Source organism: Salmo trutta, chromosome 20 (genome assembly GCF_901001165.1).
Source record: "Salmo trutta chromosome 20, fSalTru1.1, whole genome shotgun sequence".
NCBI classification, from domain to species: Eukaryota; Metazoa; Chordata; class Actinopteri; order Salmoniformes; family Salmonidae; genus Salmo; species Salmo trutta.
In genome coordinates, this window is record NC_042976.1 from 7723920 (window position 1) to 7742129 (window position 18210).

The following is an 18210-nucleotide window of genomic DNA, read 5'->3' on the forward strand; positions in this document are numbered from 1 at the left end:
AAAGATCATGATCATTAGAAAGCATATTACGGACTCCTCTTTAAATCTGGGTATTCCTCCAAAGCTCCATTGTCCTGAGTCTGAACAACTCTGCCAGGACCTAGGATCAAGGGAGATACTAAAGTGTTTTAGTACTATATCTCTTGACACAATGATGAAAATAATCATGGCCTCCAAACCCTCAAGCTGCATACTGGACCCTATTCCAACTAAACTACTGAAAGAGCTGCTTCCTGTGCTTGGCCCTCCTATGTTGAACATAATAAACGGCTCTCTATCCACCGGATGTGTACCAAGCTCACTAAAAGTGGCAGTAATAAAGCCTCTCTTGAAAAAGCCGAATCTTGACCCAGAAATTATAAAAAACTATCGGCCTATATCGAATCTTCCATTCCTCTCAAACATTTTAGAAAAAGCTGTTGCACAGCAACTCACTGCCTTCCTGAAGACAAACAATGTATACGAAACGCTTCAGTCTGGTTTTAGACCCCATCATAGCACTGAGACTGCACTTGTGAAGGTGGTAAATGACCTTCTAATGACGTCAGACCGAGGCTCTGCATCTGTCCTCGTGCTCCTAGATCTTAGTGCCGCTTTTGATACCATCGATCACCACATTCTTTTGGAGAGATTGGAAACCCAAATTGGTCTACATGGACAAGTTCTGGCCTGGTTTAGATCTTATCTGTCGGAAAGATATCAGTTTGTCTCTGTGAATGGTTTGTCCTCTGACAAATCAATTGTACATTTCGGTGTTCCTCAAGGTTCCGTATTGTTTTCACTATATATTTTACCTCTTGGGGATGTCATTCGAAAACATAATGTTAAATTTCACTGCTATGCGGACGACACACAGCTGTACATTTCAATGAAACATGGTGAAGCCCCAAAATTGCCCTCGCTAGAAGCCTGTGTTTCAGACATAAGGAAGTGGATGGCTGCAAACTTTCTACTTTTAAACTCGGACAAAACAGAGATGCTTGTTCTAGGTCCCAAGAAACAAAGAGATCTTCTGTTGAATCTGACAATTAATCTGGATGGTTGTACAGTCGTCTCAAATAAAACTGTGAAGGACCTCTGTGTTACTCTGGACCCTGATCTCTCTTTTGAAGAACATATCAAGACTGTTTCAAGGACAGCTTTTTTCCATCTACGTAACATTGCAAAAATCAGAAACTTTCTGTCCAAAAATGACGCAGAAAAATTAATCCATGCTTTTGTTACTTCTAGGCTGGACTACTGCAATGCTCTACTTTCCGGCTACCCGGATAAAGCACTAAACAAACTTCAGTTAGTGCTAAATACGGCTGCTAGAATCCTGACTAGAACCAAAAAACTTGACCATATTACTCCAGTGCTAGCCTCCCTACACTGGCTTCCTGTTAATGCAAGGGCTGATTTCAAGGTTTTACTGCTAACCTACAAAGCATTACATGGGCTTGCTCCTACCTATCTTTCCGATTTGGTACTGCCGTACATACCTACACGTACGCTACGGTCACAAGACGCAGGCCTCCTAATTGTCGCTAGAATTTCTAAGCAAACGGCTGGAGGTAGGGCTTTCTCCTATAGAGCTCCATAACACGAATATCTGAATTTTGAGCGAGCATTTTCAAGTGTTCTAGGAACATAACAGCTTACTTAAATCTCACAAATCTCTGTTTTGGAATATATGACCAAAATTATGCTATTTACACTTTGTACAACATTTCCACACTAGAATCAATGTTTCTGACTAATATCGATGCAGCATCGGCCTTTTTCAACCAGACAAGTTGTTTTTTTATTCAGCTGCCCTTTAAGGTTTAAAAATGACATAGAGTATATCAAAGGTTAAACAATAATCACACAACACAGAGGATATTAAAATAAATATATTGAATATTTTATTCCAAAACAGCCACTGTTGTAGTAGTGTGATGTGTAACTTCATACACACTCTATTCTGAGTAAAGTAATCTTTTTTGTCTGAAAATGCTGACATTCGCATTTATTTGCAGCATAACTTGCTGAACATTAAAGTTAAAGTATTACTACCTTTAAAGGCCTGGTAACATTTGCAATACAACACTTCCAAACAACAGTATTTGTGAATTAAATGTTAGATATATTTACTTAAACATCCTGTGTTGTGTACTTATTCTTTTACCATTGTCACGCCTACTCCTGCTCCCTTTGCTCACGGTGTCGCTGGTCTACTAACCACCGGTCCTGGCAACCCACATTGCGCACACCTGGCAACCATCATGACGTACACCTGGACTTCATCACCACCCTGATTACTCTCCCGTTATATATATGTGGCTTTCAGTAGCCTCAGTCACCAGGCAGTGTTGGTTTTGTTCACGTTCAGTACGCTTCTCCTGTTTTGTTTATCTTCTTTTTGTCATCATTAAACTTACATTCTGCGCCTGCTTCCTGACTCCAAGCGTATACCTTGCAGAACACTGCCTCAGAAAATATGGAAGCAACAGAAGACAACAGCATCTTCCAGACGGTCGAGGAACAGGGTCATCTACTCCACCAACAGCTGGCTCTACTGGGTACGGCCATGAAGGAGGTCCTCCGCATTCTCCACCGATCTCGACACCACCAGCTGGCTCGGGGTACGGCCATGAAGGAAGTCCTCCGCGTTCTCCACCGCCTTGACACAACCAGCGGGCTATACTGGGTACGGCCATGAAGGAGGTCCTCCGCGTTCTCCACTGCCTCGACACCACCAGCTGGCTCTGGGGGTACGGCCATGATGGAGGTCCTCCGTGTTCTCCACCGCCTCGACACCACCAGCTGGCTCTACTGGGAACAGCCATGAATGAAATCCTCTGCGTTCCCCACCGCCTCGACACCACCAGCGAGGTTCTCCATACCTTTGACGGAGGGCCTCCTACCACGGGTCGTCACAGTGAGCCAGTCCCCCAGCCTGCCCAGCCATCCGCCCAGGTCAGCGATGCCCGACTGTCCCTTCTGGAGAAGTATGACGGCACTCCATCGAAATGCTGTGGCTTCCTACTCCAGTGCTCCCTCTATTTCGCCTATCAGACAGGAGCCCCCACCAACGAGAGTTCCAAGGTTGCCACGGTCATTTCCCTGCTTTCCCGACCGGACGGTCGTTGGAACAGGCTACAGCTGTCTGGGAGAGAGGAGAGGAGGAGTTGGGTTCCTATGAGAGGTTCATGGTTCTGTTCAGGGTGGTCTTCGACCATCCTCCAGAGGGCATAGGGGGAGGTGAGAGACTTTTCTAACTCCAGCAGGGTGCCCAGGTCACTGCGGATTAAGCCCTCACCTTTCGGACTGTGTCAGCCTCCAGCGGATGGAATGAGCTGGCGCTCTGCACTCTATTCCGCAGTGGACTGCACGAAGAGGTCCAGACGGAGTTGGCATGTCGGGATGACAACATATCCTTGGACTCTCTCATCGCGATGGCCATCTGTCTGGATAACCTTCTTCGGGAGCGCAGGTGTCCACCTCGCCACTCTCCCCTCTCTTTTGGCTGTCCTGAGGCAGAGCCGGAACCCATGGAGGTAGTGGCCACACACCTCTCCATGGCAGAGCGGCGTCACTGAAGACAGCAGGGGCTCTGTCCCTATTGCGGCCAGGAGGGGCACCAACTTCAGTGGTGTCCGGGGCGTCCCAACCGCAACCATTGGGATCCGGCACAGTTACGCACATCACAGCACCCCTCACCTTCACCGTGGGTCCCATGCACCAGGAAAGCCTTCCCTTCCTCACCATCACTGCACCCGCACACAAAGTGATCCTCGGCCTCCCGTGGCTCCAACTTCATAACCCCACCATCTCTTGGTTGAAAATGAGAATCACCACCTGGGGACTAGGATGCCGGAGGACCTGCTTTTCCTCACCCTTTGGTTCCTCGTCGGTGGTGGGTCCTGTGTGTGTCCTTCAGCCCATTAATCTGTCCTCCCATATTGTTGGCACTGTGTTTTGGGACTTTATCCACTATGTCAACTCATGTTCCATATGTACTCAATCCAAATATCCCCGGCACGCTCCAACAGGGAAACTACTTCCTGTGCCTCAGCGGCCTTGGTCACATCTGTCCATAGACTTTTAATTGGGGACCACGGTCAGAAACAATGTCCTCCGGAAGGCCATACTGCCGGAAGACATGCTGGAATAGTGCCTCAGTGACCTGGAGAGCGGTAGGTAGACCAGAGAGAAGGATAAAATTCTGAGAATCTGTCAACAACAACCGAAATAGTGCTAAAACCATCATCAAGGGGTGATTGGGTCAGAATACAGTGGGGTTGTTCTGATGTCTGACAAATAGTATTTGTCCCCATGATGTAACTGAGACAAAGTCTCCCTCAACTTGAAGAAGTGTGGTTCATCATTTTTTTTAAGTCTATGGAATGTTCATATGGAATGCGACTCCATTTTGACTGCATGTGCTATAGTGCATATGTAACAGTATTGCTTCTGTCCCTCTCGTCGCCCCTACCTAGGCTCGAACCAGGGACCCTCTGCACACATCAGCAACTGCCTCGTACGAAGTATCGTTACCCATCGCTCCACAAAAGCCACAGCCCGTGCAGAGCAAGGAAAGAAAATACCACATTTATCAGATAATATACCTGGCCATTACATCAGATCAAAATCATAGTTACTGCGTTTTGCCTTGGTAGGTCAGCATAAACATGTCATTTCATAACTTCCCTACTGTCAACTTTCCAACACACTGACATGTGGCGTGCCGTCATGTCTCCTGAGGTTGTGGATTATGGTCCAAACTGAGCTCTGACATCACCCAAACCAGTTAGTCTGCACAGTTATCCTATTTCCCATGTAAAATAGCCTTTGAGTGCCCAAAACTTCACCCATATTTTAATATCCCAATTAAAATGCTCAGTTATGAAAATGTACATTTTCTCTCATGTATAACTATCAGTAAGGCTGAAGGGCAGGCTAGAGGGGCACAGCAACCTCCAATCCTGTCATAGTTAAAGAAAGGTTAAATAAAAAATATATATAAAAAAGATTACATCATGCTTTGTTTATCCAACCATTTGTTCATTTGTGTGCTCACGTGCGTGTGTGTGTGGAGACTCCTGGGAGGGGAGTGTTTGTCAGTCACTCAGTGATAAATAGAGAGGTTATGCTCAGAGTTTGTCAAAAGGCTGACCTGACAGGGTCACACACAGGACCAAGCAGTAGCAGGAGGACCACAGCATTTTTACCTTTTATTACAAATGGAGAAACATGAAGATGTTCAATACTGTTTTCAAGACGGAAATTCTTCTTGCAGAAAGACTTTGCTATCGACATCTATCTACATGACACTGTACATCTTCTTCTCATTGATTTCAGCAGTAACAGTATTTTTGAACATACTGGTGATCATCTCCATCTCTCACTTCAAGCAGCTCCACACTCCAACCAACCTGCTCATCCTCTCTCTGGCTGTGTCAGATCTCCTGGTGGGACTGATTGTGATACCAGTAGCGACTGTAGCAGTAATGGAATCATGCTGGGGTTTTGGGGAATATTTCTGTGTGTTTCAGATCTACATTACTTTCTTATGTACTTCTTTATCTCTGGGTAATTTGGTCTTGATATCTATTGATCGCTATGTTGCTGTGTGTGATCCCTTATTGTACCACTCTAAAATAACAATAACAAGAATTATGTGTTGTATATCCATTACCTGGTGTTGTTGTATCATATACCGTGCTGCTATTATAAAAAACTTTGTAAATGTGCAGGTACCCAGTAGGTGTTTGAATGAATGTTTTATTGTTGAAGGAATATCCTGGGGTAATATCACCGACCTTGTAATTACAATGGTTGTCCCGTGCTCTATTATTATAACACTTTATATGAAAATCTTTGTGGTGGCCAGATCACAGGCCAGAAAGGTATTTTCAAAAGAGGCTGTCAGTGTGTCTGGTGTTAAAACTGTACAGGCAAATAAGTCTGAGACAAAAGCAGCAAAAACTCTGGCTATTGTTGTTTTCAACTATTTCATTTGTTGGATTCCATTTTTATTTTCTTTCTTTTTGTATTTTTTAATTGACAGTTTATTTTCAGTTATGATCATCGGCTTTCTACCACTTGTTAATTCTTTTATCAATCCAATAATTTATGCTTTCTTTTACCCATGGTTCAAAGTGACAGCTAAACATATTTTAACTCTGAACTTTTAAATTGTATTTTTTTTATAATCCTTTATTTAACTAGGCAAGTCAGTTTAGAACAAATTCTTATTTACAATGTCGGCCTAGCTTAACTTAAGGCATAAATAGTTCATATGTTTTTATTCCTACGTTTGACAAACGTGTTTGATATAGTTTTGTAATACAATTGTTGCAATTGCTTCTTTCATGTAACAATACAGTGACATGACTTATCTCAGTGTTGTCATCATACGGTAGATACGTGTGGTGTTGATACCCAATGATTTGTCTGGATTGGATTGGAATGACTTGGAGAAGGCATAAGAAGGTATAAACGTATTTTATAAAATTAATTGTAGTCATTTTGGGTTGTATATTCCAAATACCAAAGTCTGTTGTTGTTCCATGTTATTTCATGATAAATAGTAGGTAAGTATTCTAAAAGTACATTTTGAGAACGTCATGAGTCATTATGTATGTTTAACATCACCCTCTAGTGGCTCAGTTGGTACACAATGCCTTCAACAATGGAGTAAAATGTAAATGTACAATATGCATGATATCAGATAACGTACAAGTCTATGTAAGTAGTTGAGGGTAAAATGCAAGAATATGCAATTATGTTTAACACTTTATAATGTTCAGTAATTAACCATAAGTAAGGCATTTACAGTATGGTCACCATTTATGATTACACCCACATTTGTTAAATGTTAATCAGCTTTGTATTCTCACATTTATAAATAACTACTATATGCTTTAATGATTCAACTCAACAGTGCAGGAGACTGTAGCAGACAGTTCAACCTCAACATACTGGTTATGAACACTACCACTACTGTCACTACCACTACTGTCACTACATCACTGCTGCCAGGTCAGGGGTCACACCAGAGCAGCTCTCAGATGCTGTTTACTCTGAATTAATATAGAGATTGGGAAACACACTAAATAATTCATAATGGATAAGTAAATAGTTTATTCATAATTTGTTTATCATTACTCCCACATTTGTTTTAGCAAGCTAGTTATTCACACTTTTATAAACAACGTTTTATAAGATAATTCATCAGATGTTTAATAAATATCTTTATAAACCATTTACTGATCATTAGTAAAGTAGTTTTGCAGTCCCTAATCTAAAGTGAGGACTATTCATACATTCTTAATACTTTATAAATGTTTTTAGAGACCAGTGTAATTTATCACTATAAGATGGACATGTTATTGGTAGATATTCCAGCAGTACCTGATGCTCCTTCAGGTCTCAAAATGACCTAGAACATATCAATGGTTAAACAATAAGCACACAACACAGAGGATGTTAAAGGAAATATATTGAACATTTTATTCCAAAACAGTCACTCTGTTGTGGTAGTGTGCTGAAGGAAGTAACGTGTTTTGTCTAAAATGATAACATTCTTGTTTGCTGGCAGTGACTACAAATACCAAAGTGTGAATTGCAGTCACTCATTAGAGCTTTTCATAGACTGATTACAGGGAAAGGGAACCAATATCTAAATACATTATTTAACTGAACATTACGTTTAAAGGGTTAATACCTTTAATTCACTACAAGTGAAGGTGTCCAAATACTTATGACTTCTTCAAATGGGGGGACGAGACACATGAGGTTTTTTCATTTCTAAACGGTAAAACAGATCTGTATGAATATACCTTCAAATAAAAGGTGACATTCTACAAACAGTTTTACTGCAGAGTTTTACACCTGCTGGGCCAACACTGGTTGAATCAGCTTTGTTTCTTTTTAACCAACATGGAGTAGACATTGAATTGATATCTGAGCCCAGTGGGCAGTGATTGTTTTCAGTATGTGCAGTGGCCATAGGATGGCAGTATAATTCACAATCTGTGACTGAGAGGGATAACTAGACTCATTCATTATGAAAGAGAAGTATGTCTGTTCTATAAAGTCAATTTCTATCTGAACGTTCTATGTTAGGTGAAAAGTGTGTCTGTGCCAAACTGAGAAGAGACCATCTGTCTGAATAATACCAGACTTCATTACAGGAGACTCCCTGAATATGTTGGTCTTATTTTGATTGATGAAAAAATATGCACAAAACATGTCAAACTTTCCTTCAATTTACTCCACCAACCACCCACACCCTTCGAGTTAACCCTAACAGTCATGAGGCCCCAGTTTAAAAAATGGTCTGCAGGATGGCGTGGTTGGTGCCGTTCAGTCTCTCGCTCAGCGTCAATGGGCACTCTCCGTGGAGGAAGTTGGCCAGGTAGCCCTGCGGAGGGATTATTCGAATTAGCCTAATTTTCAGCTCTATGTATAGTCCACCTCCCGATTGATTGTGTCGTGGCTGATGCTTCAAGTTTCAGCAACACAAAGCTGTCATGGAAGTTACTTGAATCTGGCTTATTGTGAAGTCAATAACGCTGATAAAAAAGCCTCATCATGTGCAATGAAACATGTTTTTTTGTGGCCTTCAGAGAGGCACATATCAAAGGTTCGAGTGTGATTAAAATGAGCCCAGAGCAGACAGTGGCAACCCATGTGGTTACTGTGGAGTAGGCAAGTGTATAAGGCCTTCCTAACCCCCCCCCCAGTCATTTTCACTGTCACTAATTGTGCTGTCAATTGAAGTTCTTATTTTATGTGTATCTGAAACTTTTGGCAGGAATTCCTGTATCTTTGATGAGATAATTACCAAGTTAGTACAACATAATGATCACATTAATACATGATAATTATCACTTTAATATGTGATACTGAAATTATCTCATATTAACCTCTTAAATGTTAATTCCCCAATTTAGGGGACTTTCATTTTGATTCTGTGTTTAATAGCCATATGTACACATGTGATTGCAGGGTACAGTGAAAATCTCAGGTTCCGAGCTTGAACATGCAGGACTAAGTGAAATAAAATAAGGAAAATGGTAATAAAAAAATGTAAAAAATTAAAGATTGTTCTGAGTTTAGCCTTGTGCCTTGCCAGACTGTCTGTAATTCGTTGTTAGTTTTGTTTTCTTGTTTTGGAGTGTTCTTTTTGATTTAATAAATGTTCAAAATGAACAACCGCATGCCTGCTGCGTTTTGGTCCTCCTTCACCGACGACAACCGTGACATTTAGATTCTGTGTTTAATAGCCATATGTACACATGTGATTGCAGGGTACAGTGAAAATCTCAGGCTCCGAGTTTGAACATGCAGGACTAAGTGAAATGGTTTTTTGACATGCTTTACATTTGTATTCGGTCACAACTTGCAGACTTGTTTACGCTGCTGTGCGTTTTTGTTGCCGATCTTACTTTGCTACCTGACGGTTTTTACTTTTTCATTACCGTATATTTGTACTTTTTACCCTCACTCAACTTTTTTCATTCAACTTTCATACCCCGGAGGTTTTATCTGGACATGGATCGTCAGGACTTCAAACAGCCGAAGCTAAGTAACATTAACATGATGCCTTCTAATTGCAGTCGTTGTACTTATAATATACAGGAGAACGATCGCCTTACGGCAAGGATAGCTGTGCTGCAAGCCCAGCTTCAGACGCAATCGCTAGGCAAGGGCAATTTCAGTGTAGGAAAGGATGAAACAGCGTCTGTGCCACCAGCAAGTACAGATAGTAACGTTAGTATAAACCCCCTCGCACGGTCCCCGCAGCCGGACAACTTTCTCATGGCTTCTGGAGGGAAACGCTGTAGGAATGCTCAACCGGTGTCGCTTATTTAGCCGACAGAAACTTTCAACCGGTCCTCCCCATTAAGCGAGTCGGAGTCAGAGGCTGAGCCTTCTCAGGTCTCTACTCCTCCCGTTACGGGGTCTGAGACGCCGAAGGCTCCCACCATTAGCTCTGACAAATTGAAAACCCTAGTCATTGGCGACTCAATTACCCGCAGTATTAGACTTAAAACGAATCATCCAGCGATCATACACTGTTTACCAGGGGGCAGGGCTACCGACGTTAAGGCTAATCTAAAGACGGTGCTGGCTAAAGCTAAAACTGACGAGTGTAGAGAGTATAGAGATATTGTTATCCACGTCGGCACCAACGATGTTAGGATGAAACAGTCAGAGGTCACCAAGCGCAACATAGCTTCAGCGTGTAAATCAGCTAGAAAGATGTGTCGGCATCGAGTAATTGTCTCTGGCCCCCTCCCAGTTAGGGGGAGTGATGAGCTCTACAGCAGAGTCTCACAACTCAATCGCTGGTTGAAAACTGTGTTCTGCCCCTCCCAAAAGATAGAATTTGTAGATAACTGGCCCTCTTTCTGGGACTCACCCACAAACAGGACCAAGCCTGGCCTGTTGAGGAGTGACGGACTCCATCCTAGCTGGAGGGGTGCTCTCATCTTATCTACGAACATAGACAGGGCTCTAACTCTAGCTCCACAATGAAATAGGGTGCAGGCCAGGCAGCAGGCTGTTAGCCAGCCTGCCAGCTTAGTGGAGTCTGCCACTAGCACAGTCAGCGTAGTCAGCTCAGCTTTCCCCATTGAGACCGTGTCTGTGCCTCGATCTAGGTTGGGCAAAATTAAAAATGGCGGTGTTCGCTTTAGTAATCTCACTAGTATAAAGACCTCCTCCATTCCTGCCATTATTGAAAGAGATTGTGATACTTCACATCTCAAAATTGGGTGACTTAATGTTAGATCCCTCACTTCCAAGGCAGTTATAGTCAATGAACTAATCACTGATCATAATCTTGATGTGATTGGCCTGACTGAAACATGGCTTAAGCCTGATGAATTTACTGTGTTAAATGAGGCCTCACCCCCTGGTTACACTAGTGACCATACCCCCCGTGCATCCGGCAAAGGCGGAGGTGTTGCTAACATCTACGATAGCAAATTTCAATTTACAAAAAAAAAAAATGACGTTTTCGTCTTTTGAGCTTCTAGTCATGAAATCTATGCAGCCTACTCACTCACTTTTTATAGCTACTGTTTACAGGCCTCCTGGGCCATATGCAGTGTTCCTCACTGAGTTCCCTGAATTCCTATCGGATCTTTAGTCATAGCAGATAATATTCTAATTTTTGGTGACTTTAACATTCACATGGAAAAGTCCACAGACCCACTCCAAAATGCTTTCGGAGCCATCATCGACTCAGTGGGTTTTGTCCAACATGTCTCTGGACCTACTCACTGCCACAGTCATACTCTGGACCTAGTTTTGTCCCATGGAATAAATGTTGTGGATCTTAATGTTTTTCCTCATAATCCTGGATTATCGGACCACCATTTTATTGCGTTTACAATTGCAACAAATAATCTGCTCAGACCCCAACCAAGAAGGATTAAAAGTCGTGCTATAAATTCTCAGACAACCCAAAGATTCCTTGATGCCCTTCCAGACTCCCTCTGCCTACCCAAGGACGTCAGAGGACAAAAATCAGTTAACCACCTAACCGAGGAACTCAATTTAACCTTGCGCAATACCCTAGATGCAGTTGCACCCCTAAAAATTAAAAACATCTGTCATAAGAAACTAGCTCCCTGGTATACAGAAAATACACGAGCTCTGAAGCAAGCTTCCAGAAAATTGGAACGGAAATGGCGCCACACCAAACTGGAAGTCTTCCGACTAGCTTGGAAAGACAGTACCGTGCAGTATCGAAGAGCCCTCACTGCTGCTCGATCATCCTATTTTTCCAACTTAATTGTGGAAAATAAGAACAATCCGAAATTTCTTTTTGATACTGTCGCAAAGCTAACTAAAAAGCAGCATTCGCAAATGGAGGATGGCTTTCACTTCAGCAGTAATAAATTTATGAACTTCTTTGAGGAAAAGATCATGATCATTAGAAAGCATATTACGGACTCCTCTTTAAATCTGGGTATTCCTCCAAAGCTCCATTGTCCTGAGTCTGAACAACTCTGCCAGGACCTAGGATCAAGGGAGATACTAAAGTGTTTTAGCACTATATCTCTTGACACAATGATGAAAATAATCATGGCCTCCAAACCCTCAAGCTGCATACTGGACCCTATTCCAACTAAACTACTGAAAGAGCTGCTTCCTGTGCTTGGCCCTCCTATGTTGAACATAATAAACGGCTCTCTATCCACCGGATGTGTACCAAGCTCACTAAAAGTGGCAGTAATAAAGCCTCTCTTGAAAAAGCCGAATCTTGACCCAGAAATTATAAAAAACTATCGGCCTATATCGAATCTTCCATTCCTCTCAAACATTTTAGAAAAAGCTGTTGCACAGCAACTCACTGCCTTCCTGAAGACAAACAATGTATACGAAACGCTTCAGTCTGGTTTTAGACCCCATCATAGCACTGAGACTGCACTTGTGAAGGTGGTAAATGACCTTCTAATGACGTCAGACCGAGGCTCTGCATCTGTCCTCGTGCTCCTAGATCTTAGTGCCGCTTTTGATACCATCGATCACCACATTCTTTTGGAGAGATTGGAAACCCAAATTGGTCTACATGGACAAGTTCTGGCCTGGTTTAGATCTTATCTGTCGGAAAGATATCAGTTTGTCTCTGTGAATGGTTTGTCCTCTGACAAATCAATTGTAAATTTCGGTGTTCCTCAAGGTTCCGTTTTAGGACCACTATTGTTTTCACTATATATTTTACCTCTTGGGGATGTCATTCGAAAACATAATGTTAAATTTCACTGCTATGCGGACGACACACAGCTGTACATTTCAATGAAACATGGTGAAGCCCCAAAATTGCCCTCGCTAGAAGCCTGTGTTTCAGACATAAGGAAGTGGATGGCTGCAAACTTTCTACTTTTAAACTCGGACAAAACAGAGATGCTTGTTCTAGGTCCCAAGAAACAAAGAGATCTTCTGTTGAATCTGACAATTAATCTGGATGGTTGTACAGTCGTCTCAAATAAAACTGTGAAGAACCTCGGCGTTACTCTGGACCCTGATCTCTCTTTTGAAGAACATATCAAGACTGTTTCAAGGACAGCTTTTTTCCATCTACGTAACATTGCAAAAATCAGAAACTTTCTGTCCAAAAATGACGCAGAAAAATTAATCCATGCTTTTGTTACTTCTAGGCTGGACTACTGCAATGCTCTACTTTCCGGCTACCCGGATAAAGCACTAAACAAACTTCAGTTAGTGCTAAATACGGCTGCTAGAATCCTGACTAGAACCAAAAAACTTGACCATATTACTCCAGTGCTAGCCTCCCTACACTGGCTTCCTGTTAATGCAAGGGCTGATTTCAAGGTTTTACTGCTAACCTACAAAGCATTACATGGGCTTGCTCCTACCTATCTTTCCGATTTGGTCCTGCCGTACATACCTACACGTACGCTACGGTCACAAGACGCAGGCCTCCTAATTGTCCCTAGAATTTCTAAGCAAACGGCTGGAGGTAGGGCTTTCTCCTATAGAGCTCCATAACAGGAATATCTGAATTTTGAGCGAGCATTTTCAAGTGTTCTAGGAACATAACAGCTTACTTAAATCTCACAAATCTCTGTTTTGGAATATATGACCAAAATTATGCTATTTACACTTTGTACAACATTTCCACACTAGAATCAATGTTTCTGACTAATATCGATGCAGCATCGGCCTTTTTCAACCAGACAAGTTGTTTTTTTATTCAGCTGCCCTTTAAGGTTTAAAAATGACATAGAGTATATCAAAGGTTAAACAATAATCACACAACACAGAGGATATTAAAATAAATATATTGAATATTTTATTCCAAAACAGCCACTGTTGTAGTAGTGTGATGTGTAACTTCATACACACTCTATTCTGAGTAAAGTAATATTTTTCGTCTGAAAATGCTGACATTCACATTTATTTGCAGCATAACTTGCTGAACATTAAAGTTAAAGGATTACTACCTTTAAAGGCCTGGTAACATTTGCAATACAACACTTCCAAACAACAGTATTTGTGAATTAAATGTTAGATATATTTACTTAAACATCCTGTGTTGTGTACTTATTCTTTTACCATTGTCACGCCTACTCCTGCTCCCTTTGCTCACGGTGTCGCTGGTCTACTAACCACCGGTCCTGGCAACCCACATTGCGCACACCTGGCAACCATCATGACGTACACCTGGACTTCATCACCACCCTGATTACTCTCCCGTTATATATATGTGGCTTTCAGTAGCCTCAGTCATCAGGCAGTGTTGGTTTTGTTCACGTTCAGTACGCTTCTCCTGTTTTGTTTATTTTCTTTTTCTCATCATTAAACTTACATTCTGCGCCTGCTTCCTGACTCCAAGCGTATACCTTGCAGAACACTGCCTCAGAAAATATGGAAGCAACAGAAGACAACAGCATCTTCCAGACGGTCGAGGAACAGGGTCATCTACTCCACCAACAGCTGGCTCTACTGGGTACGGCCATGAAGGAGGTCCTCCGCATTCTCCACCGATCTCGACACCACCAGCTGGCTCGGTGTACGGCCATGAAGGAAGTCCTCCGCGTTCTCCACCGCCTTGACACAACCAGCGGGCTATACTGGGTACGGCCATGAAGGAGGTCCTCCGCGTTCTCCACTGCCTCGACACCACCAGCTGGCTCTACTGGGAACAGCCATGAATGAAATCCTCTGCGTTCTCCACCGCCTCGACACCACCAGCGAGGTTCTCCATACCTTTGACGGAGGGCCTCCTACCACGGGTCGTCACAGTGAGCCAGTCCCCCAGCCTGCCCAGCCATCCGCCCAGGTCAGCGATGCCCGACTGTCCCTTCTGGAGAAGTATGACGGCACTCCATCGAAATGCTGTGGCTTCCTACTCCAGTGCTCCCTCTATTTCGCCTATCAGACAGGAGCCCCCACCAACGAGAGTTCCAAGGTTGCCACGGTCATTTCCCTGCTTTCCCGACCGGACGGTCGTTGGAACAGGCTACAGCTGTCTGGGAGAGAGGAGAGGAGGAGTTGGGTTCCTATGAGAGGTTCATGGTTCTGTTCAGGGTGGTCTTCGACCATCCTCCAGAGGGCATAGGGGGAGGTGAGAGACTTTTCTAACTCCAGCAGGGTGCCCAGGTCACTGCGGATTAAGCCCTCACCTTTCGGACTGTGGCAGCCTCCAGCAGATGGAATGAGCTGGCGGTCTGCACTCTATTCCGCAGTGGACTGCACGAAGAGGTCCAGACGGAGTTGGCATGTCGGGATGACAACATATCCTTGGACTCTCTCATCGCGATGGCCATCTGTCTGGATAACCTTCTTCGGGAGCGCCGGTGTCCACCTCGCCACTCTCCCCTCTCTTTCGGCTGTCCTGAGGCAGAGCCGGAACCCATGGAGGTAGTGGCCACACACCTCTCCATGGCAGAGCGGCGTCACTGAAGACAGCAGGGGCTCTGTCCCTATTGCGGCCAGGAGGGGCACCAACTTCAGTGGTGTCCGGGGCGTCCCAACCGCAACCATTGGGATCCGGCACAGTTACGCACATCACAGCACCCCTCACCTTCACCGTGGGTCCCATGCACCAGGAAAGCCTTCCCTTCCTCACCATCACTGCACCCGCACACAAAGTGATCCTCGGCCTCCCGTGGCTCCAACTTCATAACCCCACCATCTCTTGGTTGAAAATGAGAATCACCACCTGGGGACTAGGATGCCGGAGGACCTGCTTTTCCTCACCCTTTGGTTCCTCGTCGGTGGTGGGTCCTGTGTGTGTCCTTCAGCCCATTAATCTGTCCTCCCATATTGTTGGCACTGTGTTTTGGGACTTTATCCACTATGTCAACTCATGTTCCAAATGTACTCAATCCAAATATCCCCGGCACGCTCCAACAGGGAAACTACTTCCTGTGCCTCAGCGGCCTTGGTCACATCTGTCCATAGACTTTTAATTGGGGACCACGGTCAGAAACAATGTCCTCCGGAAGGCCATACTGCCGGAAGACATGCTGGAATAGTGCCTCAGCGACCTGGAGAGCGGTAGGTAGACCAGAGAGAAGGATAAAATTCTGAGAATCTGTCAACAACAACCGAAATAGTGCTAAAACCATCATCAAGGGGTGATTGGGTCAGAATACAGTGGAGTTGTTCTGATGTCTGACAAATAGTATTTGTCCCCATGATGTAACTGAGACAAAGTCTCCCTTAACTTGAAGAAGTATGGTTCATCATTTTTTTTAAGTCTATGGAATGTTCATATGGAATGCGACTCCATTTTGACTGCATGTGCTATAGTGCATATGTAACAGTATTGCTTCTGTCCCTCTCGTCGCCCCTACCTAGGCTCGAACCAGGGACCCTCTGCACACATCAGCAACTGCCTCGTACGAAGTATCATTACCCATCGCTCCACAAAAGCCGCGGCCCGTGCAGAGCAAGGAAACAAAATACCACATTTATCAGATAATATACCTGGCCATTACATCAGATCAAAATCATAGTTACTGCGTTTTGCCTTGGTAGGTCAGCATAAACATGTCATTTCATAACTTCCCTACTGTCAACTTTCCAACACACTGACATGTGGCGTGCCATCATGTCTCCTGAGGTTGGGGCACAGCAACCTCCAATCCTGTCATAGTTAAAGAAAGGTTAAATAAAAAATATATATAAAAAAAGATTACATCATGCTTTGTTTATCCAACCGTTTGTTCATTTGTGTGCTCACGTGCGTGTGTGTGTGGAAACTCCTGGGAGGGGAGTGTTTGTCAGTCACTCAGTGATAAATAGAGAGGTTATGCTCAGAGTTTGTCAGAAGGCTGACCTGACAGGGTCACACACAGGACCAAGCAGTAGCAGGAGGACCACAGCATTTTTACCCTTTATTACAAATGGAGAAACATGAAGATGTTCAATATTGTTTTCAAGACAGAAACTCTTCTTGCAGAAAGGCTTTGCTATCGACATCTATCTACATAACACTGTACATCTTCTTCTCATTGTTTTCAGCAGTTACAGTATTTTTGAACATACTGGTGATCATCTCCATCTCTCACTTCAAGCAGCTCCACACTCCAACCAACCTGCTCATCCTCTCTCTGGCTGTGTCAGATCTCCTGGTGGGACTGATTGTGATACCAGTAGCGACTGTAGCATTAATGGAATCATGCTGGGGGTTTGGGGAATATTTCTGTGTGTTTCAATTCTACATCGCTTTTTTATGTACTTCTTTATCTCTGGGCAATTTGGTCTTGATATCTATTGACCGCTATGTTGCTGTGTGTGATCCCTTATTGTACCACTCTAAAATAACAATAACAAGAATTATGTGTTGTATATCCATTACCTGGTGTTGTTGTATCATATACCGTGCTGCTATTATAAAAAACTTTGCAAATGTACAGGTACCCAGTAGGTGTTTGAATGAATGTTTTATTGTTGAAGGAATATCCTGGGTTAATATCATTGACCTTGTAATTACAATGGTTGTCCCGTGCTCTATTATTATAACACTTTATATGAAAATCTTTGTGGTGGCCAGATCACAGGCCAGAAAGGTATTTTCAAAAGAGGCTGTCAGTGTGTCTGGTGTTAAAACTGTACAGGCAAATAAGTCTGAGAGAAAAGCAGCAAAAACTCTGGCTATTGTTGTTTTCAACTATTTAATTTGTTGGATTCCATTTTTATTTTCTTTCTTTTTGTATTTTTTAATTGAAAGTTTATTTTCAATTATGATCATCGGCTTTCTACCACTTGTTAATTCTTTTATCAATCCAATAATTTATGCTTTCTTTTATCCATGGTTCAAAGTGACAGCTAAACATATTTTAACTCTGAACTTTTAAATTGTATTTTTTTTTAATCCTTTATTTAACTAGGCAAGTCAGTTTAGAACAAATTGTTATTTACAATGTCGGCCTAGCTTAACTTAAGGCATAAATAGTTCATATGTTTTTATTCCTACGTTTGACAAACGTGTTTGATATAGTTTTGTAATACAATTTTTGCAATTGCTTCTTTCATGTAACAATACAGTGACATGACTTATCTCAGTGTTGTCATCATACGGTAGATACGTGTGGTGTTGATACAGAATGATTTGTCTGGATTGGTTTGGAATGACTTGGAGAATGCATAAGAAGGGATAATCTTGTTTAATAAAATACATTGTAGTCATTTTGGGTTGTATATTCCAAATACCAAAGTCTGTTGTTGTTCCATGTTATTTCATGATAAATA

General features: G+C 42.9%; 2 protein-coding genes across 2 annotated transcripts; both read left to right on the plus strand.

Annotated features, from left to right (window-relative positions):
- Nucleotides 1–4576: 4576 nt before the first annotated feature.
- Nucleotides 4577–9059, plus strand: LOC115155501 (trace amine-associated receptor 13c-like). The gene has a single exon (XM_029702162.1). The coding sequence runs from the start codon at nucleotides 5208–5210 to the stop codon at nucleotides 6159–6161; it is 954 nt and encodes a 317-aa protein (XP_029558022.1). The 5' UTR covers nucleotides 4577–5207; the 3' UTR covers nucleotides 6162–9059.
- A 4429-nt stretch (nucleotides 9060–13488) lies between these two features.
- Nucleotides 13489–17817, plus strand: LOC115155502 (trace amine-associated receptor 13c-like). Its single transcript, XM_029702163.1, has one exon. It carries the CDS (start codon nucleotides 16863–16865, stop codon nucleotides 17814–17816), a length of 954 nt encoding a protein of 317 aa, XP_029558023.1. The 5' UTR covers nucleotides 13489–16862; the 3' UTR covers nucleotide 17817.
- The last annotated feature ends 393 nt before the right edge of the window (nucleotides 17818–18210 follow it).

Excerpts from the sequence above, each read along its gene's own strand:
- LOC115155502 (XM_029702163.1), top strand. The coding sequence starts at position 16,863 with ATGGAGAAACATGAAGATGTTCAATATTGTTTTCAAGACAGAAACTCT.
- LOC115155501 (XM_029702162.1), top strand. The coding sequence starts at position 5,208 with ATGGAGAAACATGAAGATGTTCAATACTGTTTTCAAGACGGAAATTCT.